Here is a 25,448-nt window from a genome sequence, read left to right as displayed (position 1 = left end):
AATGGTGTGAAATGGAGAGTACAGAAAAGGAGACAATAAGGAATTTGGGGACATACTCTTCCTTTTGGGGTGGGCTTAGAGCTTTTTATGACCTAGTGGGTTTTTTTACTTGTTTTTGTGCTTTCCCATGGTTAAAAGGGTATTCAGAGGATCCTGTGTTTCTGCCTAGGACTTACAAGGGTTCAGATGGTCATCAGGACTGCACAGTTGGTTGAGGCTTTGAAACTGAAGTTGGCCAATCTCCCTAGAGACTTGACCCAGCAGTACGTATAAGTACTTCTTCAAGGAGGATTTCAAAAGTTGCAGTAATATCTCCTCAGATTTATGGGAAATGGGCAGGCTGTTATGATAACAGGTGTACCCTCAGTGCTTCCACCAGAGCTGCTCTTTAAAGCTTTTTCATTCTTTGCTTTCCTGGTCTCATGCTCAGCCAAGACTGGTGATAGTAAAGGTCTAAAACAAGCCCTATCTTTCTTGACAGAGGTGGTGTGGTGGTGATTTGGTGGTGGGTATTTGGCAATCTTGAAGTGTTTTATTTTAATAATGTAATATAGAGAATCCCAGGAAGCCCACCCATATCATGATGAATTTAAAAGACAGCCCTACGTTCCAGTATTTTACCTGTTTTGCCATAGTAAGGCTTCTCATCTGAAGAAATGAACAAGTCATAAAAATAAAATGCAAGAGAGGATCTCGAGAGGCCTTTACCTCATTTGCCCTGCACACACTCTGAGGCAAAGTGCATATACTTGGACTGAGTGGTAGTTGTTTAAGCTGTTCTTTGTGTATTGATTTAGAGACTGTACTGATGTACTTCCCCCTGCTCACCTGTACCAGTCAGCGCTTCTTCCTCGTGGATAGAAACATCCTCACTGAAAATACATGAATTACATCTCATCTTCAGCAGCTGTGGAGAATGTTGTCAGCATCTCTTTAAATGTGTGCGTATTTCCCCAGTTGTGATAACAGGTGTTTTTAGCAGATGTTTTGTGCATTGTGGGTATAAAACTTGCATTTAATTGATCCGTGTGGAAACACATCTATGCCAAGTGTTCAGGGAAGTGCTGATGACATGGCTGTTTGCGTAGCTAGGTCACCAAGCATATTAAATCTGTAACATAGGAGCACGAGCAGGCTTCTGGTATTCTGGAGTACGTTGTGACTTACCAATTGCTGAACTCTGTCGTTAGTTTGTAAAAGGTGTTTCTTCCTTTTGGTCCCGTCATCTGCTTTTGGGACCAGCACAGAGGGCAAGTCCAGAAAATGCGGAGTTAAATGGCATGTGCATGATACGGATGGTCAGCGTGTGGATGAAAGTGTCCTGACCTCTATTTGGGCTTTACTTTTGAGCTCTGGCTTCCCAGCCGTGGCAGGTGAGCATCTGTATATTGCATTTTTGGCACGTATCTCTACTGTTTGCAGTGAAGGAGGCAGGAGCACAGAACAGACACAGGTGGTTTGTTACAAGGTGGGGATGACGGGGCAGTTACTGCACAAATATTGGTGAAAATTTTTCCTTGTGTTTGAGTGGTATGCTTGCAGCTAAAGGAAGGCATGCACAGAGAGTCCCTAGGCTGGTGCACCAGGGTGATGTCTCATGTAACCCCGGCCTTTTTGAGGTGGATTTGCTCAAGTTTTGCATTAAAGGAGGAATTGTTCTCTGTTATCTTGCAAGCGGTGGACCCTTCCAGGTAGGGGGAGCAGTGTATGGCATTCCGCCCACAGGTGTGGGTGGCATCACTTCTCCATGTTCACAAGCAGGGCCAGAAGCTGCTGGTGTTTTTATCAGACAGCATATGATTCTTTGTTGTTTATTTTTATTCTAAGCTGCTTCTGTTCCCTCTGGGTTTGGAGGGTTTGCTGACGATTTTCCTGGGTTTCTCAACAGTAAGCAGCAGCAATGGCCTTGTTACACAGGCATCATCGCAGCCATCATTTAAGCTCAGTAGTCTCCAGCCCAGGCTTTCCTCTCACGAGAATGAGGTTTATTAAGGAGCAAAACTAAACTAACCGCTTGCCACAACATTTGCTAGGATGCACTAAAGAAAAAAATCTCTGTGCTTGTTTCCTCAGCAAGCACGTCCTTGTGGCTAGAGCTGGTGTCTTTCCTTTGCAATCCTGAGCCTCCTTTGGCCTCTAGGAGAGCTCAGGAGAGATCTTTCCACCAGGAACTGCGGCCACCTCACTCATCTGCACTCCTTTTGTTTGATGGGAACATAACTAAGCGACCTTTGCTGGAGAAACGAATTACAGAATGAAGAACATGTAGCGGCAGGGAGAGTGTGTGAGTGAAGTCCTGAAGCTACAGGTCCACATCCCTCAGTAAATTTTGGCTTTTCATAGTAGGGGAATGGCTTTTTTTTGATCAAGTGGAACTATTTTTTTTTTCTTCTCCTTCTTGTACATTAACTTCAAGGCCTTTGCCCTGTGGTCATCCAGGGCTCTGTGGTGGTCATGTGCTCTCATTTGCTCTAACAGATGATGGCAATTGACTCTGTTCCAGGAGCTTCTAGTGCCCACTTGCTGAACTGAATCCTTGCTTGGAGTAGGCAGGAGACTCAAGACTTTCTGCTGGGATCCTTTTAAAGGATTCAAAGTACTGTGGAGCACCTCCAGTGGGCCTGCCTCTGTAGACAGTCAGAATGGTCTTCTGAGGGCTGACCTGACATAGGTTTGAGAGTTAATAGACTGTATTTTACAGCCTGCAGAGAAAATGCTTTTTCCTTCGAGTATACAGCAGAGAAAACCAGGGCAAGGAGGAGAAAAAAAAAAGAGGAAAAGGGGCAGCAGTGGCAAAATTTTCAGTGGGGAATTCCCTCGTGTGAAATAGTTTCCTGAGAGAGATTCTTCCTCCTTTGCATGCTGTGTTGCTCTTGGTAGCAAAAACGAAACCTTGAATTAAAGAGGAGGTAAATAGGGCTGGGTGTGCACAGCGAGGCACATGGCTGCAGGCAGCTGCACTGGTTCATCTCAAACACTGGTGATTGTATCTGAGAACAAACTAAGTTTTAGTTCAGTCTGTTTTACATGTTTTAAGACTTATAATTTCCTGTTTTCTTTCTTATAAGCTAAACAAGCCCTCATAAGTTGTACTTTTCCAGTCGTCTTAGAAATTTTGTTGCACCTTCCTAGATGCTTTCAAATTTGCTCACTTGTTTGTGTCAGCCAAAAATGAAGGAGGAAGGGCAGGAAAAAGAGGGGAAGGGCCAGCTTTGAATTAGCATGCTTTTACATTGTAACTTGTTTACAGATTGTCATTCTGCTAATGGTAGCTCGAGGACGTGGTTAGCGTTTTCACCCTCTCCAGGTACATCACAGAATTAGGCAGTCAGCATTAATGAGGGGTTAGGATCCTTGATAGTGGGGCAACAATTAGAGCCGGAGGATTTGGGAACATCCTAACCAACATCTGCCACTGGCAGTATAAAACTTTAATTAAGACACTTTAACCTTCCAGCACCTTAGCTTCAAACACTTTATTTTTATGTCTGAGATTGGGAGGGTGGGTCTCTGTTCTGAAGAGCTGGAAATTTCCAGCTGAAAGGGGGTTGTCTGTGGAAGAAGCAGTGATTGTGCAGGCTGGGAGAAGCTCTCTGGGTTTGTTAGTTCTTTCCAGATCAAGTACCAATATTACTTACAAAGGAAAATTGATAACCTTCAACCAGAAGGTGTCTTCTTATTGCTTCTGATAGAGGGTTTCATGACAGGAAGCCACAGAGAGCATACATCTTTTGAAAATAAATAAAGTGGTCATTAGAGCTAACAGTTAATGAGAAGTGTTTGATCCTGATGACAGTTTCTTGGGATTTCAGAATTTCACTTGTTGGTTCTGTATTTTAATAAGTGTTCCCTTAGCAGAACTCTGTACTTCTCACAGAAATAAAATGACATTATACGCTGTATAGAAAGGGCTGTGTGTGCACAGTTTGTTTATTAAATTAGACGTGGTTCATCAGCAAAATTGCTTACTCTGTATTGCTGCTGCTTGGCAGATTCCTGCTCCCTTAAAGACCTTCTGGCTGCGTGAGGGGAATAGGAACAAAAAATACCATCTCTTCATCTGTTTCCTCTCATTTGTTTTTTAACAGAAACTACAGAATTAATTAAAGTTTAGTTTGTGAATGATCAAGAGTGTCACTGAGAGAAAGGGACCAATGTAGCGCATCTTTTTCCCATTAAGAAGAAGGCTGGAGTAGTTACGGGGCTGTGCCAGAACGTGGAAGGAGCGTTTGGCACTGAACTGACTGCTGCTCCTCAGGCACAGTAAGGCTGATAAACTGCATTTCTTCTGGTAACGGGCCGTAGTTGTCCATTAATCAGTTCTGGCTCAGGCTTTGTGGAAAACTGATGGTTCAGCTATTTGTAAGTCACGCGGAGTGGGGAGACGTGTCCCTTGGCTGGTGCTGGAGGTGGGCAGGGGTTTATGGGCTCCTTGCTGTTTCCTGTCACATTTTGTCACCTATTCTCTGTCCTTTTGCCACCATCTTGAGTTAAATCCCTTCTTCACTTAAGAGGTTGTGTTCAGCAAAGAAACATCTGAGAAGTCTCGGTGCAACCACTTAGTATCTCATCACCTGTAATATAATCCCAGTTTAGTTACATTTTCTGAACTGGGCAGCATTACAGAAGCAAACAGTAGGTTACACAACAGTTTTGTATTTCAACCTGTACTAGTGAGTCTGCATCCATCCCCAAACCTGGTGTTGCCTTAGCTGTGTACGTACTCCTGTACATACAACAGTGCTAACCGTAGGTCTCATCTATGTGCTTGAGACAAGTGAAATATGCCACATGCCCACTTTTACCAATCAGTCATAATTAAACAATCACGTTACTGTCTTCTGATTCTTCTTCTGTGATGTACGTTTTCATATATTCACATACATTATCCTTTTAGGAAGCTGCTCCAGGAGGCCTTGCAGGAATTTGTGTGGCAGTTGGGCATTGCAGGCTGTGCAACCTTCCCTGAAGCCAGGGATCACAGTGAGTGACGTGCATTGGAAAAGTTTCCAAATTCCGTGTAGCGTTTCAAGTTAGGGGTTCCCAAGTGTTTTATTCCTTTTGTTCTGATGTTCTGAGAGGGGTTAGGTGCCTAAAGAGTTTCTCTTAGGCCACCAAAGTTGACCTTTGCTTGCTTTTTTTCATAGTGTTTTCAGGTTTGTACAACATCTAACCTTATTAAATCTCTTCATTTCTTTGTCTTCATGGATTTTAAAACCACAGGAGATTCCGTACCTTCTACTTCTATACTGTCCTTTTTGTACTTAGGGTGCATATTTCAAATCCCTGAAGCAGAGTAGTATTTGAGAAGTGGCAAGATAACTGAATGACAGTGACCTTTGAAAATCTTGTATTTTGAAATAATTTTAAGTAGAGGCTTTCTTGGGAATAGTCTTGCACTTTCAAAGCAAGCTTAGGAATTCCTTTTTCACCCTTGTTTGCCATGGCAACAAATTGTATGGGTTTAAGGGAGAGCACCTCTTGAAATATTCTCGTTCTCCTGCCTTGCATAGTTGCTTCTACTGTCTTTGTTCTTGGTTTCCTTGAGTCTGAAGAATTTGATGGATTTATTAATTGCATTTAAAATATATATATATATAACCTGTGACAAATAGTAGGAGAAAAGCACTTCTAGCTAGCTGGGAACAGCGGTCTATGTTACTGACTATTTCTGTTTTGGTTGTATTTTCTTTTTAGTTCTGTATATATCCCAATAACGAGTGGAAACTGTCATATCCCCCCTACTACATGCACGATTTTCATAGGATCTAACACCGTGTATTTCTGGAAGAAGTATGACACGACAGGAGCAGATCTGTAGAGCGTACCAGCGCTGAGGACCTGATACCTGTGCTATATGCATTCATTGTCCTTTTGTTAGGACGAGCTGTTATCCGGTGCCACGGAGTGACCGGTAACTACTGGTCTGAGTGCGCTAGGTTAGTGCCTGGAGCACACGTTAGAGGTTAGTTTCATCTGAAACGAATCAGGTTTGCTTACTGTGCTACACAGCGCATTGTAGAGGAAGAACTGCCAAGAAAAGCAGGCTCCTGACCCAAACTAAAAGATTAACGCTGACACACCCCACATCTATTACAGTTTAACCTAGGGAGCCATGGATCTTTGATGTAAGTTGAAATAGCACCTCCTTTTCGTTCTGAAAGTCCACACTTTAGACCGCTGTGTCAGCCAAGGTGAGGACCACCACACAGAACCAAGGTTTCTAAAACAAAACCCAAAGCAATAATACAAAGAGGTTCTAGCTTAAAGGGACAAAACCCAGACACTTCAATTACATGCTTGTTGTAGTTAAGGCACTGTAGCCATCAAAAATGTTTGGATTTCCTTGGGGATGAAAGTCTTGAGGTCATCATGGTTTTTGTTCCCGTGAAATAATGCTTACTGGCCTAATAGAAATAGGTGAGCCATGTGCAATAAAGTAGAACTAAATTGCATTGTAAAACTCAACTATGGAGTTGTCCCTAGCTATGTAACATAATTAACTGCAGAATTATAAATTACTAGAGCTAAGAGAATAAAGATCAAAACTATTATACTGAAAGTGTGCTTGCATCTTTTCTTATGCTAACCTTTGGAAACCTTTTCTGATGGTTGCAGGAGACACTTGGTGTTTCAGTATGGACCGCTTTGAAGATGTATCAGATGGTGAAGTGGATCATGCTTTCTTTGACAGTGATTTTGAGGAAGAGAAAAAGAAAAGCGAAGAAAATGGTGAATGTATAGAGAAAGGAAGTAGAAAGGAAGTGATTCTTTCAGACCCTGACTTGATTGCTAATTCAAAGGATGCAAACTGTTGTGAGGAGGAAAGCAAAGAGAAGCAGGAAGATTTGCAGAAGGATCAGTCCGTAGAAAGCAACACAGACCACCCAGGGGATGCTTCATCTTTGTCACTTTCTCCAGCTTCAGAGAATGCAGGTACATCTGGAACAATATCTGCAGCAAGTAGGGGAACACCAGAAAATGTTCTGGCTGGAATCCCCAAAATAGTTAAAGAAGGTGAAGAAGACTATTATACAGATGAAGAAGACAGTAGTGACGATGGCAAAAAACAGAAGGTTAGACCAAAGTCTGCTAAGCAGTCTAACAATGCAAAAAAGACTAGCAAAAAATATACTAATATCAGTTCCTCTTCCTCCTCTTCTTCCTCCTCTTCCTCCTCATCTTCATCCTCGAGCTCAGATACGGATTGCTCTGATACAGATTCTGATAGCTGTTTATCGGATTCATCACATTCTTCCTCAAAGAGGAACGCTTGTAGCGTGGCTCTTCTGTCTCCAAAACAAAAATTCATGTCAGCAATAAAACAAACAGAAGGAAAACCAAAGCTTGGTGATTACTTGGAAGAGTCTGAAGACACGGTGACCGATGTAACACCTCTGTCAACTCCAGACATCAGTCCTATCCAGTCTTTTGAACTTGCAGCTTCAAATGATAAGAAATTAAAAATAAAAAGACAAGAAAATGTGAGCCAAGAACTATATGGTAATTTTGAAGAATTTAAGTACAACATAATTTTTAAAAACTGAGGCTGGGAAATCCAATCTTATAAGTTTTTTTTGTTTTTTTTTTTCCCCCCCCCTCAGATTCTGAGATTGATCGCAGATATAGTCGAAAAGTCTTGCATGATGCCATGGACCTGAACCAGCTTTTGAAAGGTGACTCTTACTTTTTTTTTTAAATAAGTGTGACATTTGTATGTTGTTGAGAGTAATACAGAACTGAGTTCTAATAGAAGGGAAGGGTTGGGTTTTGCCAGATGTATTGTTAAAATGTTTAAAATTAAGCTGTGTTGAACTCTTTGAATTCTTATGTATGTATATAGTATTGATTGTACAGTGGAAAGAAGAAGCATGTAGGAGCCCGTGTAGATGTGTATACATAGAAATAAGACGTACAGTAAATTCCCAGGTAAGATTTGATTTATTAACAAATGGAATACTAAAACTGTACGTGCATTTTAAGAAATCATGGCTTACTAGGCAATGTCACAATTTATTATCTAAATTAAAACGCTAACCTTCCTGATAAAATGCTGGATTCTCAACCTTCAAAGTTGAAAGGTAGTCCAAAACCACATCACGTAATAGAGAATTCACATATTTAATCACGTATTTAAACTTCTAGTATCTTTTTTGATAGCAAAACAGAATTATTTGATTTTTTTATGAAATGTCAGCCTTCTGAAATACTATAAAGGTGAGTAAAGATATTTGAAAGAAAGAAATAACAGATGATCTTTACTAAAAACTTGTGTGGTTACTTCTTGCCAAAAGAGTTATTACATGTTAAAAATGGAGTCTGAGGGAGAGAACTTTGTATCTCTTTTGCTGCATTCATCCCAAACCTTTGTTGTATGGGGTGAAAAAGCACTGGGTAATTTCATATGCGTGTTTTAAGGTCTACATGATGATTTCGGTCTTGTTTTCATGGCCCAAGTTCTTAGTAGTAAGCCCTCTAGAATAAAAGAGACTCAGCTCAAGAAATCTGCTGATCTCAAGTGAGGTAAGAATTTTATAGTCTGTCTGGTGCATTTTGACACTAGTTGCTATATTATGATAGATCTGGCATGATGAAAGCTACTTGTCATTTTTCTTTACCTCATACCTCGGTAGACTGAGCCTATAGTGAGGAAGGTTTCAAAATATGTTGTATGCATCATCTAACTTTCCTATGAATAGAGATGAGGATTTCACTTACATGGAAATTCTGATTGTAAGAAGAACAAAGCTGGCCATCAAGAAAGGTAGAGCTGATTCTGGACTCTGACAGTCCTTGTGCTGCAGCAACTCCTTCCTGTTAGAAAAGGCTTCAACTACTTGTCAAAATGTGATGTTAGAAGAGGTGTTGCTAGGCAATTGAAATGATGTCCTGCATCTTTGCTTCTTGATAACAAGAAGCTATTTAATGACTGGCGATTGTGGAAGGATTCATCACATCCCTAAAACAAATGGGTATTATAGCTCAGAATAAACATTCTCAGAGACGAACTTGTTTGAAGGAGGGAGGTTTTCTCCCCAAACTGAAAACCAGTTCTAAATAACAATAGTAAAGATTGAGTAATGAGAAGCAGAATTCATAGTCTGGCAGTTAATGTTGCCGATTAACATGCATATTACTCCCAAGTGCCTCTCCAAGTTGGCAAGCACAACATAGCTTAATTACTTTGGGTATTTTGAAGTTTAAATGGGGCAGGATTATTAATGGTGGAAAGTAACTAGTCTGGGAAAATAGGAGCTAATCTCATTCTGAGTTAGTGCTTCCAGGTTTTTCTGTTCTTTTTTGTGTGTGTGTGTGAATCACTTTCCCCCACTCCTTCCTCCTGACAACCTGCATGAAATGTCTGTGCCTATCCAGTTCTGATAAACATGACTTACTGTTCTCACTTGAAGAACAGTTCTGAATGCATGAATCAGTGTTTAAATGATCTTCAGGATGTCTCAGATTTTGCTTTAAAGTATAAAATTTTTCCACTAATCAATACTGATGGAACAGTTTAATTTTTTTTGTCAAATGTAGCTGGGTCTAAGGACTTATAGCAGTTTTGTGAGTCTGATTTCTCAAGGTCCCCAGAAATTTGCAGAATTTCAGTGTCATCTGTTACTGTGATGTTTCTAGGAGATATGCAGCAATTAATTCTTATATAAATCTATACATTGGTGGTGTAAACACTTGGGAAGACCTGAATCTCTTGTATTAGAAAATAATCATAAGAACAAAGAAAGGGTAGAAATCTATTAAAGGCTCATGATGTTCAAACAGCAAGTTTTGGTCTAGAGCAGCAGTCTGGTTACTAAGCAGAGAGGTAGTTCATGCATCTTAAAATATAATTCATTAAGTATTAAGAAGAAAATTTGCACCTAAATTAGAAATGAGCTACTATAGCTTTTCTTCTGTCTTATACACCCTTGATACATATTTGTGCTCTTATTACAAACTATTCCATTTTTATAAGCGTTCAGAAAAAATCCATATTTAGACTAAAAAAAACCCATGCTCTTCTGTCTCCTAAAGCTATGTTTGTTCATGATAGGCATCAAAATTTAAGTTATGCTATTCTGAATAATTTGAAGTCTCACAGATAACATAATTTTAGTTTTAATTCACGTGTTCTGCGTGCAGCATATTGCTATTTGAATGCTTTTAGTTGGGAATTACCATGCAGCTCTATCACTGATACTTTAGAAATATTTTTGGTGATAAGAAGTGTGAATGAGAAACTGATAAACACGAGTGACAATACTTGGTCGCTACATCTAAAAGTTGTCTGTGTGTGTGCTGTTACTGAGGTGAGCATTTCCAAGTACTGCAGCTTGCAGCGAGGCCTCGGTTCACCCCATGGAAAATAACTGAACCAGTTTTAGTCAAAACGGCAGAAACTTACTTGGTAACTGTAGCTGAGAGTGAACTGAAGATTATGCTTGATAACTGGAGAGAAGCAGGTTCTGCATGTTGCCAGAGACAAATAAAGCAATGAACGTAGTCCCTACATTTGTTATGCTGGAATCAAGCTCTGTTCCACAGGAAAGGAAGCAGTGAGATGAAACACGCAGTTCTTGGAACCTCCTGGTTGTGCGGCTGCATTGCTGTGGCTTTGCAGGAGGCTGATGAAGGCAGGGCATGGGAACAGAATATTCTTGAGAGCAGATGCAACATGAGGAAAGACAGATAAGGAAGAAGTCGTAGAGCCCAGGTATCTGTAAGCTGCTGTGTCAAGATACAGTGTGCACAGCAACTTTCCCCACGCCATTTCTGTTGTGTGGAGCCCACAGTCTGCAGCAGGAGGAGTCTCAGTAGAAACTGCATGTGTGGTGAAAAGAGGTTGTGCAGAGCAGACAGACAAACCTGGAACGTATTGCATCGATCGCTGTGGTTTGTTTCCAAATCAGTCCTGCAGCTGTGTGATGCTCAGCGCAGAGCAGCTTGGAGGTGGGGTGGGAGGGAGAGCCCCTCTGCAGCTCCCTCCGTGCCTCAGTCGTACTGAACCCTGTGACTGCAGAGACAGGAGTATTAAAACCAGCCTGGGTCATGGTGCAACCTAGGCCCAACTGGGTCATGTTATTCAGGTTACTGGACTTTATGATTTGCTTATTAATTATCTCAGCATTGTGCATAAAGATTATTGGGTTTATCCATGATACTGCTTTAGTAGTTATGAATCCCTGAAGGGTTTAATTGCTTGTTTAGTTGGTTTTTTTCCTGCTTGTGAAAATTACTTGCCATTTGGGTAGTATGCCTATTTAAAATGTATATGAATGCTAAATGTCATCAGTGATGCTTGAATTGTCTTTGTCTAAAAATGACAATGCTTAGGAGGCTGATGTTATTGCTTTACCATGCTAAGACTGATACCGTGTAGCTGATCGCTGCTGTTATGGTACATGCCATATCACGTATGTGTGATGTATAGGAATTACTGTAGCATTGGAGCTGCGGGGCCACACTGTGCTGGAATTTAAATATCTTACCAATGTGGCCACGCACTATTTCAGTTATTCAGTGTTAATAAGGTTTGTCTTTCTACAGACTTCTCACTCTTCCCCCCATCTGTGTGGAAAACATGTAGGTGTGATTATGATTTTTGAAGTAGAAATGTAGTTCTTTGGTTGTTTCCTGGTTTTACATAGATTTTTTTATATATACACTATTCTTTTAGAGATATTTTAGAAAATTAGAATAAGAACTGACTTGGCAATATTCAGCACCCATAATAATAAATGTGAGTTGTCATCTTCTTTTTTGTACTTGTGTGCAGTCTGAACACAAGGAGGGAATGAAATATGCCAATGTAAAGAAATAGTATCCAAAATTTGTTTTTGGAAGTGTTTACTTAAAGCTGCTTGTTAGAAAGATGGGAATAGAAATCTTGAGATTTTTCTGGTGCTGTTTTGCTTGATTCTATGTCAATGATCCAATATCCCGACTTATTTTAAGGAATTTAGGTTTTCATAGAATGGCTTGGGTTGGGAGGGACCTTAAAGCCCACCCAGTACCTAACCCCTGCCATGTGCAGGGACACCTCCCACCAGACCAGGTTGCCCAAAGCCCCATCCAGCCTGGCCTTGAGTACCTCCAGGGATGGGGCATCCACAGCTTCTCTGGGCAGCCTGTGCCAGGGCCTCACCACCCTCTAAGGGAAGAATTTCTTCCTAATGTCTAGTCTAAATCTCCCCTCTTTTAGTTTAAGACCATTCCCACTTGTCCTATCATCGTCTACCCAAGTAAAGAGCTCTTCTCCATACTTTTTATAGGGCCCCTTTAAGTATGGAGAGACCGTTATGCAGATGAAGAGATGTGTTAGGCACAGATTGTGAATTAAGCACCCCTCCATTTTCATTTCATTGTGCCACAGACTTACTCTCTGGCTTCAGACAAGTCTTTTGGTTTCTGGACTTCAGAATTCAGAGTGGTTTGGCAAAAATGCTGTATATATCTTTATCTGAATTTACACGGGGTATGAATGCAGTTGTAATGGGATTGTGCAAGGTATTTAAAGTACTAAAGATTTAGTACTTTGTGTTTTCTTCTCTGTAAAATGGGGTTGATACCTGCTTATTTTACAGAAGTGTCTGTGAGAATTAGTTTGTAAATCCATGGTATTAGCTATTATTAACCTGAGGAGGTGGTGTGATAGGGTAAGTAGGACGTTGGGCCACAGACTGAAGACTGAATTCTATCCTTGAAGCTCTCACTGACCTGTATGCTCTCTGATGAATCATTTTGCTTTTTCTGTGCCTGAGATTTTCTATTGTGGGAAAAAAATTATAGATCACTTGGTGAAAAGCACTGTGATGTAAATATCATTACTATGAAAGTAAAAGCCCTGTGTTTCTGAATAAGGCTATTGTGGAAAATTAAATAGCAGCTTCAACTGAACATGTAGCAATTGCTTTAACTTCTTGGCTATAATTTGTGAAATTTGTCTGCACCTCTATGGTGTTTGTTCTCTTTCTTATGACATCAAGAATAAATAGCAGCCCTATTTAAGCATACATTGGTAAATAGGAATGTTTTTACTTGAAAATCGTATTTTCCTTTTCTTCCAAAAGCATTAAACCAGGAATTCTCCAAAATCATTTTTAAAAATTCTGTAGCATGAAGTAATGGATAATCAACGAAATATTTGCACAGAAGTACTACAGGGGAATAGATTCAGACTGAACCTATTAGACATCTCTGAGGAACTGTGATTTAATCCTTTCATATCTTTCAGATTTGTCACAGATATGGTAGTGGACCAGTATAAAACAAAACACCTGGAAAACTCAAAAGTGTAAGCACTGAAGCAATTAAATGCATTTTCCTGCTGGGATTGCAAGAGAGTGAATGATGCACAATTTTAATTTTAGCCTTAATGCCATTAGGAGAGCTGTATCATCCTGTCCTAATGCATTTGACTTGCTAATTATCATTTGTATTTCGTGTAAGGTTTGGTGGTCTTTAGTCTGCAAGGTCGTTTCAATGCTCACAAATTGAAAGCAATAAACAGCTTGTTTATCGCTTTAAAGAAAGTCAGGTGTCTCTCCATGGAAACCAGCTTTCATAGAAATCCCATGAATACCAGAGAAATTTCTTTTATGGCTTTTCAGCAGATGAGAAGTAGCACTGTGCAAGTCTTTATGCAAATGCTGCTACTTGTTTACTCCTCTCCCCCAAATTATTGGTTTATGGTCCAGATAACCATGAAGTGGTCAGTAGGGATTTAGACAAATTACTTATTACTCATTGGTAGAGTATGAAGATATGGATAAATCATATTTAATTGTTCCAAGACTTGAGGAGAAGGACAAATTGCAAATGCTCCGGAACCTTAAATTATAACCCGAAGCTTTAGTTTTGCCTCACGTTATCATTGGCCACTGCAAAAACAGTCAAACACTTATGTGTTGTGATTAAACAGCAGCACAGATATGTTGTTGACTAAATCAACAAGAAGGTTGCACCTGGTGATCTTTCAAGGCCCTTTCCAACCCAGGCTGTTCAATGATTCTAAATTGCTCAAATAACTTTTGAAGCACAAATACTTGGGTTAACACTAACTGTACCTGAAATACTTAATAGCATTTAAAATAAATGCATTTACCTCTTATGTGGGATCTTGACTCTTGTTGTTGTTTGTTGATGGTGAATTCTCCCTGTTCTTGTAGGCTTTTGTTGGCTTCACTTAGGCTTCTGCTGCCATTCCTGTGGAAGCATGGCTTTTGTTGCCATGAAAATTGAAGCACATTCAATGCATATTGGACATCAGTTCCTGATATAAATAATATAATTTTGTGTCATAGTAAGTGAGCAGGGAATAGGAACATCTGACACTGTAAGCAGTGTCTTATAATAGTGCGGGCTGGTCAGGTTTTCAGCCAGGTGGCTTGAGAAGTAAACTATTGCTGATGATGATGATTACGAGTTACAGGGTCAGAAACCTCACTGCAGGCACAGTTGAGTACTTCTGCCAAAAGTGATAGACTGGGACTCTGGTTGACCATGGAAATAACGTCACCACTGCTTCAGGAAAACCTACAGAAACTTGAGCTCGCTGCTTTGTTTGATTGCTCCTGTGGCTGATTTGCCTATAGTTTAAGGAGCAGTGATTTTATGAATGTCCCTTGCATTCTCCTTGTTTTGATAGGCAGAGGCACTTACTCCATATTTGTGATCGTCTTTCAGAAAGTTATGCAGTATGCATTCTGTTGCTAATCTTCTTTTTCACTATTTTTTTAATAAACTTTTAAACTTTCACAGGGTTCCTGAGGAGAACAGTGTTGCAGTTACTGTGACTTAAAAAAGGATACAGAGGAGCTTCCATCAGTTAGCGGTTGTTTTGAAGTGGTATTTGAGGCTTAAATTCTTTGTTAACAGAGCTTAACTCAGTAAAACACAATTCTGATTTGTTAATTCTGCAGCTCAAAGAACAACAGAACAACAACTCTTCATGTGTTGTCCGATCCAATGACTCGGTGAATTGCAGCACTGTTGCTGCAGAGAGCTGCCTGCAAAATTTCAAAGGCAGTTCTTCTTTAGGCCGTGCAGAAGGTTAGCTATAAAAAGATCTGTTGAGGAACTGAAGCAAGTAGTGAGGAACTAGAGACTTTCAGATTAATCCTTTCTCCCTAGCCCCTTGAGGAAAACTTGCTGCTGTACTTATTGTATCCGGTCTGAAATTCGGTGCAAAATTCATGAGTCATCTAAACTCTTGATAAGTTGCTGTGTTATAGTGATTGGGTTTGGGCAGTTGTCTGCTGAGGCTTCAATGAGTAACTTCGCAGCAGAGTTCTTGTGGTGCTCTTAATACTTTTCCTGTAATGTGGTGGTTTTTTTTTCCAATTTGTGGTTTATTTAATTCTGTCATTGTTAGCAAGCATTTAACCTCAGGACTAGACAGAAAGCTGTTGGCAGCAGTGAGGTCAGTTTCTACACTTACTTAGTAAATGTAAATAATGTGTACAGTTCATACCTGTTTATTAGGACTGTACACTCTCCACCAACGTATACCTAGTTGCCTTATGGAGAATTTAAGCAATCATGTACCAGTGAACACACAAATCCAGTATTTCTAAATAAAAATGTTCTAATTCAAAATGCCATTACTTTAAATGGAGTTTGACTAGTTCACACCTTTCACAGAACTTGGAATTTGCGCAGATAGCTATTTAGAAACTTAAATGTCTTGTGTAAGAGACTGCATCAACAATAACATCGGGGCGAAAAGCAGGGTCAAGACAACAGTTGAACAGCTGTTCTTTGCTACAACCTGATTGCCACTCTTGCATGTGACATGGTCTCGTTCAATCTATGAAATGCAATGGACGTAAGGCAAAAGATGACATTGTGTCTTTTATAGCTTTGTAATAAAATTATCAGTTATGTAACTTGGCTACATGTGATACGTAATAAATGTCGTCTTCAGGTGGTTGTACAAGTCACTGTCTACCAACTGTGTACTGCAGTGCTAGTTTTGCATGTTCCCATAAGGATATATTTCTTTTTTTTACACTGAGAAGTGTACCGCTGCTTGATGTTACCCTGTGAATTGTGTGGTGCTAGTTATTTTCTGTGCATTTCTTCTCGTCTCTTGTAGGTTTATCCAGATATGAGTCCTATCCCAGGTTTGTCTCCCCAAACGGATTTGATAGCTGTACTAATTTTCCCTTAAGAATAACTTACTAAATTATAAAGATGTTTATTGGCATTTATACTTCATTAATCTGTTGGTTGTTACACTTGATCTGCACTATTTTGCATTGTGTTTTGGATTTGAGGTGACTTGCACCTTCTCTTGACAAACTAATAAAATGGTACTTGCTAACGTGAACAGCCTTGCAGTTACGGTGCCCTAGGGATAGTTCTGGCATATACCAGCTAGCATACTGATGGTACAAAGTTACTAATTTCCAGAGGAATTCCAAAACTCATGAACTACTTGGCTTTTGATTTCTGGATACTGTTACTAACTCTTTTTTAAAAAGTGGCAATATTTGCTGCATCAGTTCTGCAATACAATCAGCTCAGATACTGCAGTAACATTTTTTTTCCGTTTTCTTCCAAAGAAAGAATGCTCATTGTTCTCTGAAGCTTGTAAGCTATTAATGGCTGCCTCAAAGTCCCTCACCCCAAAATTGCTGACATGGAAGTGTTTCCTGAGGAAATATTGTCATGTGTTTTTCTTCTTTCTGCTTTGCTCAGAGCTTCTGCTTTGCATGTGTTGGGCTTGTAGGGGTAAAGTCAGGGGAATCTTCTGGAGGCACTGGAGTGGTGTGGGGAGTGGTTTGAGTAAGGCTTAGGAATAGGTCAATAGCTAAGCTCTAGTGAAACTATGATTAAACATAACTACCTCTGGCTGAGAATGAAGCTTGCCAGTTATTACCTTATCTTGTGAAAGCACAAGTCTGTTTTGCTGTGTATTTTTAGGCATGCATTCTTTGCTTTTTGTCTTGAAACCCCATGAACTGGGTTAATATCTGTTTTAAATTGCCAAACGCTAGTTATTTCTTCTGCTACATATGCTCATTTATTTCTCTCCATCCATTAAACTTATTTTTTGTCTTTCTCTTTGCGATTCCTGTACCAGCATGATGTAGCATCACTTCAGGAGCAAACGAACAACAAAATCACTTCCAGAAATGCTTTTTGTGCCTCTGAGTTTTGCTTCCTCAATGTCAGTTTCCTATGTTAAATACCATTTCTGTTCTGCTCCTCATCTGAGATAGATATCTATCTTTGGAATAAAGTGTAAATCGCTTTCCATGTGCAAACATCTAAATATTCATTTATGGTATAATTCTTGGATCTGTGAGTTATTTCTAGTCCTGGCTTTCTGAAGCTGTGTTTGCTATTGACTGGAAAACTTATGTTTGTGTTGGTACCACAGCTGATTCCACTGTTAGGATGATTATGTGCAATGTTACTGCAGTGCTGTGTAACAGTAGCCCCATTAGCATATATGTATATATGCATGTGTATATATAATTGCCTATTCTGATTGCTGGTGCCATAGGAACTACAATAAATATTTGAGGATGGAAGTTTGAGCATATTGTGTCAATGCAGAAATAGTGCAAGCATACTGGTGATGGTAGAGGCCGGGGCGATCGCAGTGAAAGGGTATCAGGAGTACTGACCATATAGAAAAAAGGACAATGCACATTTAAGCTGATTTACATTCTTATTCCTAAATAACAAATATATTTATCACAAACACAGAATGTGTGTATATTTCTAGTGCTCTTGCAGCAAGTTCAGTTGCTCGTTGTATCCATTCAATTCCTCTGAATTACTTGCTCTACGTGGGGAGAAGGGGGTTGCTAGTGAAAAGGAAGTAGTTGAACTTTAAAGCCAAAATTAGACTTGTTTTTTTTTTTTTTTTGTGGTGAAACTTGTGTAAAATTAATGTATTGAGGACAACAGAGCATCCCTGAAAAATCCTGAAATGCATAAATGTGGAATTCAAATGGAAGGAGGGAAAATGTGCCAGGGTTTTTCAGGCCTGTAAATAAATCCTAATAATAGAACACAAGTTTGTTTCTTAAATCTATTTTACTTTTTGCCATTTTAAAGCTTTTCTACAGTTGGAGAAGAAGGAACACCAAAAAATAACCATTGATCAGCCACCTAGAGGAACAAGGAAAAATTATTCTTTTACAAATGAAGAAGTTAGACAGATCGATCGGGAAAACCAAAGGCTGTTAAAAGAACTGTCCAGACAGTCTGCAAAACCAAGGAGCAGGAGTACCACGCTGAAAAAGTCGACTCTACCACCTCCTAAATTGTACCACAGCGCCCTCAACAGGCAAAAGGAGCAGCAAAGGATTGAAAGAGAAAACCTGGTGAGTTCTAAGAACTGCTTTGGATCGGTAAATTGAGGACTGTTTATTGTCAGATATATCATTGCTAAATACTTACAAAGCTGATTACGCAGCACTTGTAGCTTTACTGCAGTAAGTCTGCAGTGAGTTCTCATTACCATGCTGTTTGCGTAATTGTTCAGATGCTTTTTTTCCAGATGAAAATAGATTTTTCTTTATTTGAGTTTGCTCTACTTTAGTGTAATTCAATTTAAGGGGAATTTTTGTTTATGCACTCATAATTTTGGGTAGCAGTCTAATTCTATTCATCCTACTCCATGCATCGTAATTACTAGTCAAGAACAGGCTTGCAAAAAATAAAGCAATCAATATGATAGCATCAAACCCATTATATTTGAAACACGGAGGATACCATGTAGATGTCAGTTTTGGTTTTCAATCATTTTACAGCTATCCATCATTTTTAATATTTTTAGTGCTCTGCTTTTCACATTATTTGAATGTATGTGGCAATCACAATAACTTATTTTAGTGAAAACCAGAAATTCAGACTAATTTATAAGGATATTAGCAGAGCTGACAAATAATACTGTTTTTAATAAGATTTTAAGTGGTTGCATTGTATTACAGGTAATGACATTTTCATACCATCTAGTTGTTCATTAATGTCTTGGAAGAGGAGATAAAATGTAGTTAAAGAAAACAATTTTTTAAAAAAAACTTTTCACTTTTTTTTAAAAGTTAAGGAAAATTTATAGTGGAAGTCATGTCTTTGCTCTTTCTCTTTTACTAGGTTGCAATTTCCTTTTATACAAATACAGTTTTCAATGTGGAGGATGTCTAGTTCACTTCAGAAAAATCCATTACATTTTAGTTTTTCCATCTTAGATATCCAGGTAGTTAAAACTTTCAAAGTGGGAAACTATAGATTACAGGTGACCAAAAGAACTTCACACACTGAAGGAATTTGGCACAAATGTGTATTACAGATATATGATATTTCTCATTGTGGGGAAGGGAGGATATGTTTTTAGGCTTCAGTGGTTTTGAGGTGGTAGGAGGGCTTTCCTCATGCATTGTAGATGGTTATTCTTTGTTTGTTGGAAGTGCTGGAAGCAGGACTTGCTCTTCCATATGGACCCTGATCATCAGAGTGTATTCTTAGGCTGTGGAGAGGAAGTGCTGCGTCAGCCACATACCACCTGGAAGTAATATGCAATATTGATTCGATAGTTGCTTTGATATTAAAGCACATAGTATTTTATAATACACTTCTCTTTACTCAAAGCCACACATTTACTTTGTTTTGAAATATTGCAACACTTTATCCAATAATGTATTGCCTTTACAACTTCTGGATCAAAAATCCAGCGCAGGTAAATACTGCTAGTCATTTCACATCTTGCTAGTTTGGTATTCTAGAGATCAGTGGTGGTTGCTTGTAGTCCAAGAAGTAACATCTTTCGGTTACTTACTCATTTATGCTTTTGTTGTTAAGCATTTACTGCAGGGACATGAGTGCAAATGTTTAACTTCAAAATAATTCCTTAGAATTTAGGTTAAAATGTCGGGCTATTTTAAACTATAAAAACATTTGGTCTATTCATGCCACCAACCTCAGGATGATGTATTTTCTTTTTTGAAGAGTGATTCACTAATACATCTTAATGTTTCACTTAACACTACTTTAACATTAGAGCAATTCTGTTTGAACACACAAAAATTTAAATTACATGTGCACCTGGAGCAGCGCAGTTGTAACATACTGTTTATTTTATCCCCTTTGTGGATTACACTTTTTATAACTTCTTTTCCTGTTGTTAATACCTCGTCTAGGTAAAACTGTCCCTTGTTCCACTAAAACACCTGCGGAGCAATGCCTTTATTTACTGTTAGCAGAAAGGCAGCTTGATCTCTGGTGTAGGCATTTGGCATCGAGGCTGATGCAGGGAAAGCAATTCAAATATTAGGAAGTCAGAGAAAGCAAAGCAGTTTGCTCTCTAGCTTTGTGAGAGGGGTCAGGGAGGTATAGGGAACATACAGTGCTCCCACAGACTCTGCTAGAAACAGCTATGAAGGAATAAAAAGATGCATCGCTCTGAAGAACAGCAGTTCTAAGTCAACGATTTAGCTATTTACGGGAACACACAGTTAGCAAGAGATCTGTTAAAATGAATATCACGGTTTTGTACTTGCTGCTTGTGCCTGTGCTCTTTCATAAGCGGAACCTGCTTTTGGTCGTTTATCTGAGCTAGCACGACCAGAGTGCGGCTCTTGCCAGTAGAGGACGCTGCTGACTGAGAAAACATCCTACTGCCGTGCCTGAAGGTACTCCTAGCCTTGTCTCCTCTGCACTGGAAAGGAACCTACGCGCGACACACACGTGTCCGTATTGCTACACGTTAATCACGATTTCTGCCAGTATAAATAAAATACTGAGCTTCATAGGCTGGGAACTACGCGTTATTTGAACTTCAGTGGTTTATCGTGTGGTGCAAAATCTGTACTGGTGTATAAAGGTAGGTGCTTGGAGGCCTTTAAATACAGATTTGCAGCCACTGCACCATTTCTCCATCACTTCATCTAAACTTAGAAGTAATTAAGGTCTAATGGTTGGCTTTTTTTGATTGTTTTGTTTGCTTTATTAATCGTCTGACTAGGATGTAGGTGTGTTAGATGACTGAAGTGAGCTGAGCTGCTGTGTTCAGCCCAAGTTCCTAGGGGACAAGTGACCTTTGAAGCTTACACTTGAAGTTTAGTGGAAAAGACGGTGCACGTGTAGTGCAATTCTGCAATCATAGTACTAATGCTATAGGCTTTTTGTGAACAAAACTGTTACGGTCTGCTGATTCCTTACCTAGCTTTAAGATTCCTGACCACTGCTGTGATAATTATAATAAAGACTCACTAATTGCCAGGTTGAAGGAAGGTTTTTGGTTATTTAGCACGCTACTCAATTTTGTGTTTTTTCCTTTTTTTGTACTCTTAGCTTACTTTCTTTGTATGGATGCCAACCGCAGACAAGCATGCTAGTTGTTCAGTTAAAAAGACTTTTCTCTAGATTGAAGTACCTGATGGATAATGATGTTTAGAGTTTGTGAGGTGAGAGCTAATTAATTCAACTGGAGAGTTGAAGAATATTGCAAATCCTTGTGCAAAGAAGAAAAAGCTGTCCCTGAACGCACTGTTATCTCCTTCACCCTCCCCCACCTGGACTCTGCAAAGGGACAGTGTGGTCACTAATATGAGTGACATTAGAGGAGGCATAATATAAATAAATTTGAACAGCTGTCAAGGCACACTAGTCAGCTGGTTAGGATTCAAAGGAGGTGAAACTGAAGCCTTCACACATTTAAAAAGCAAAGTAAAACAAGAAAAAGTGGCATATTTTACCTTTTCTCTGGACTCAGTTTAGGAGTGCTGTGTTTTTCTCTTCAAAATAGCTGTAGAAAAGTATATACTGAGTTTCTTTCCGTTTTCTTTTTTCTTTTCCTGACAGCATTAGAATTAGATCTAGTGTTCTACTGCTATGCCCAGAGCTGAACTAAGAGCATTTATCTTAGCCTCCCATATAGCAGCTATCTTTTAGTATGGTGTCAGGTTCCTTTGTTCCCCAATTGTTGGTAATGGTACATTTCCTTCTGTCACTGACAATATGTATTTTAATGTCTTTACGGATACTAGTCTGTGTCCAGATGCCTAGATTTACAAAGAATTATCCTCTTCCTGGAAGATAATCGTGCAGGAATGCTTTATGGGATTGTACCTTTTAAAAATTATTATTCTGCTTTTATTGTAAACTCAGTATCATAATAAGAGAAGATGATGGAGGTAAATAGAAGCTTTGGGAGGCTTTTTGCCAAGCTGAAAATCATCAATGATATTATATCATTTTGCATGGGAATAGGGAATACAGTAGTGAAAATTGTTGACTTGCTGAATGCTAACGTAATCTTGTTGAGCTTGAACCAGGAGCTCTGAGCAGCTGCAATGTAATTAAGAGCAGCTAATGGCATCCCTGCAATATATGTGCCTGTTAGTCATTTTTCTTCTTAATCCAGGTGTTCAGAAACAAGACATGTTCCTGATCAGATTTGTCATGTGACTTGATTCTTTGCTTTTTAAGGCCAATGACAAAATTTCTGTTGCTTTAGTGGTGCGGGATTAAGGCCACAGAGATTAAGCACTTCAGAACAAAGCAAGTGCCAGTATTCTGCAATCCATTTCTCAAAATGGTGTTTTAAGGAGAACGTAATGAAGGAATTAGCAGATTTAAATGGGTAATTGAAAACAAATCTTATTTGTTCAATGTACTTGTACAAGGCAGTTCCTCAGTTAAAGACCACAAGGCTTGCTAGTAAAAATACAGGAATTGGATTAGATCTGGTTTATGGATCTTGTAGGTCAGGGCTGCCATGGCAGTGTGTCGATGAGTTCTTTGCTGTATGCAGCAGGCCCTTCTCCAAGCTACAAAAATTACAACCGCAAATAGTGTTTAAATGAACATGCGCTTGGTACAATACTCAGCAGAGGGTGGGGGTACCACAGGAGCTGTTCTCTAGTTCCCTTTTCTTAGAATAGGGAGGGAACCACTTTAAGCACCACATAAGATGTATCTGCTCTTTTAATATCTAAGGATTGTGTGAAATCCAGTCTTAACCTGTTCAGAAGGTAATGTTTTAGTACTGAGAGTGGTCTGCTTTTTGCTTTAGTAATCAGGACTGAATGCTTGTCAAAATATAGGCGTAAAAGTAAAAGCAGAGAATTGTATTTAAACTGGGGTTAAATAGGCATATGCAAATGTATGTGTTCAGAATCAAGCTTGAAATTACTACAATATCAAGGTATGCAAATTCTGTGAGGCTGTTACAGCTGGAGTGCAGACTTGAAACATGCTTGACCTTCACAGGAAAAAGAATGTTGCTTCTACAATTCAGTTTACCCATTTGCAAATGAGCTGAACATTTTGAGAGCTTCGATTTCTAACACAATAAACAATCTTTGCAAGTCTATATGCATGTAGGTATATTAGGAGATGGTGATAACTTGTGTGTAAAATGTGGGATGTAACGTTTAGAGACAAGTCTACCATTTTGTGTTCTGTAATTGGCTTCGGTGAAGAGCTATTTCTAGCTGAAGTTCTTCCTTTGACTTTTGCTTACTTAGGTATTTCCACTTGACGGTGAACTGGCTGGCACTTGATGCAAGCACTTGTGACATATTACGTCCGAGCCAAAATGGCTTGTCCTTTCTCTCTCGCACACTGCAGGTTTCCAGTCCCCATGCATAAACTACCAAGAGTTTGCAGATTCCTATTACAGTTAGACGATGGCAACTGACATCTTGTGAATACTATACCATTTACCAAGTCATTTTCTGTGTCTTTTTTTGTTCTTCTAAAGCAAACAAACAAAAGCGCGCACAAAAAAAGGAACTATCAACAGCAAAGAACCTAAACAGGACCTGGGGGCAGATGAAGAGGGGGGAAAAAATCATTTTGTACAAAGTGCAGTTTAATGGTTAGACAGATTCTTGATGTCTACCACATAAGTATGCATCTAAACAATACATCCTTAATTAGCAGAGGTATTTTTAGTAGTTTGGAGGTTGGTGTAATTGCAGTTTGCATTGTTTCTCATTGATAAGATGCATGTCATAACCCTGATGATGGTTGTGTCACTGCCAAATGTTTGTAGGCCATCAATTCAAATTAAGTTAGCAGAGGGAATTTATAGATCTATGAAAAACAAGCACTGGAGGCTGGATGTATTACAGATGTGAGGTGGTTGATTGGAAGCTGTATGTAGCAGAGTCCTTCTGAATTTTTGCCACCACAAAGTTCTTTTCTTTAGAAAAATTATGGAAAATTCTTAAATCAGTGCATCCTGTTTCAAGAGTAAGTAGTTAGGAAGTATGAGAAACTGTGTATCTTATAAATACTATGTAAGTAACTGTTCTGATATGATGTTTGCTGCACGAGTGCCAGGGTTAACTTCAACAGGAGGAAATGACGTCTGTAACAATTTCAACTATAACCTCATAAAAGTACATTATGGATAAAAGATGTACATAAAATCCAAAATCAATAATATCTAATTGTGCTTTTCTTTTTACAATTACTTTCACAGGACTGAGGTCGGTAGTTCTCTCTGGGGAACTGTTCTAAATATGCTTGCAAAGCAAAAATCAAAATAAAACAAACTTCTCATCCTCCCCAAAACTTACCCCTCTATTCTTCTAGAGTTAGACATAGAGTAGGAATAGAAGAGCTCATCTTGTCTTCTGCCGCCTTCACCAAATAGATGTCATTTCAAGTTACCATAATGTGCAGTGTACTATGGGGTACCAAAGATGTACTCAACACAAATGATGATATGTAATGGACACTGTCTTTTTATTGCAATGAGAAGAGTCTTCTATGTGAGCAGAATAGCATGTGCTGGTCACCAATGGAGTTGTTCGTGTTGAGAAACGCTAAAAATCGTTGGGTTTATTTTTTTCAGTTAAAATAGAAATAGCAGTCTCTGAATGTTTGTTTTGTAGCTTCTTGTTCATTCTTTTTCTTGATGATGCTATTCTTTGATATTAAGGCTTTTCTGAAGAGACTGGAAGCAGTGAAACCAACAGCTGGTATGAGACGTTCTGAGCAATTGATGGACTATCAGCGCCAGATGAGTTATCTAAGTTCTTCACCATCTGTAAAAAGAGGAAAGTCTCCTTTCAGCCAGCTTAGCCCTTCTAGTAAGTACTCTGAAGTTGCAGATTCTAGCATTTCTTTACAGGTGTTTCTCTCATTCATAATTCAGAATTATGAGGCATTTATTATTAAGAAAAGCAAATAAGTGTTTTTCTGATACAGAGGTCATTAAATTGATATTGTTAATTATACCAAAAATACGGTGACTGTGTGAATTGTTTATTTACCATTCTAAATTTCTAATAAATCACCTTGCTAATAATCTTTGCCAAGAAGGTGAAAAAAATCACCGTTGTAAAAAATAGTAATAATAATAAATAAATTTCAATTTGCCAGTGCTTTTTATTGAAAGGACAAAGCAAAAAAAAAAAAGGTTCAAATTCTTATTTAGAAAATGTAAATCTACTGATAGTAGCTTTGCTTCTCTTAGAAAT

The 25,448-nt window shown here is 39.0% G+C and overlaps 1 protein-coding gene across 14 annotated transcripts in view; it reads left to right on the top strand.

The window, feature by feature from the left end:
* CFAP97 (cilia and flagella associated protein 97) overlaps nt 1-25,448 on the top strand; it is an 80,560-nt gene that overhangs the window by 2,109 nt on the left and 53,003 nt on the right. For 8 of the 14 annotated variants that reach the window (XM_066996244.1, XM_066996243.1, XM_066996242.1 and 5 more), the window contains exons 2-8: nt 170-263; nt 798-941; nt 4,898-4,983; nt 6,619-7,503; nt 7,605-7,676; nt 18,070-18,338; nt 24,908-25,058. In XM_066996244.1, the coding sequence (XP_066852345.1) occupies nt 883-941; nt 4,898-4,983; nt 6,619-7,503; nt 7,605-7,676; nt 18,070-18,338; nt 24,908-25,058 (1,522 nt within the window). In that variant the 5' untranslated portion in view covers nt 170-263; nt 798-882. Of the gene's footprint in view, nt 1-169; nt 264-797; nt 942-4,897; nt 4,984-5,697; nt 5,966-6,618; nt 7,504-7,604; nt 7,677-18,069; nt 18,339-24,907; nt 25,059-25,448 lie in introns of those variants that run through there. The other 6 variants (XM_066996249.1, XM_066996248.1, XM_066996253.1 and 3 more) reach the window with 4 other exon arrangements.

Source organism: Anser cygnoides, chromosome 4 (genome assembly GCF_040182565.1).
Source record: "Anser cygnoides isolate HZ-2024a breed goose chromosome 4, Taihu_goose_T2T_genome, whole genome shotgun sequence".
In the NCBI taxonomy this organism is placed as follows: Eukaryota; Metazoa; Chordata; class Aves; order Anseriformes; family Anatidae; genus Anser; species Anser cygnoides.
Note: the sequence above shows the minus strand (reverse complement) of the source record. Positions and strands in the feature narration are given on the sequence as shown.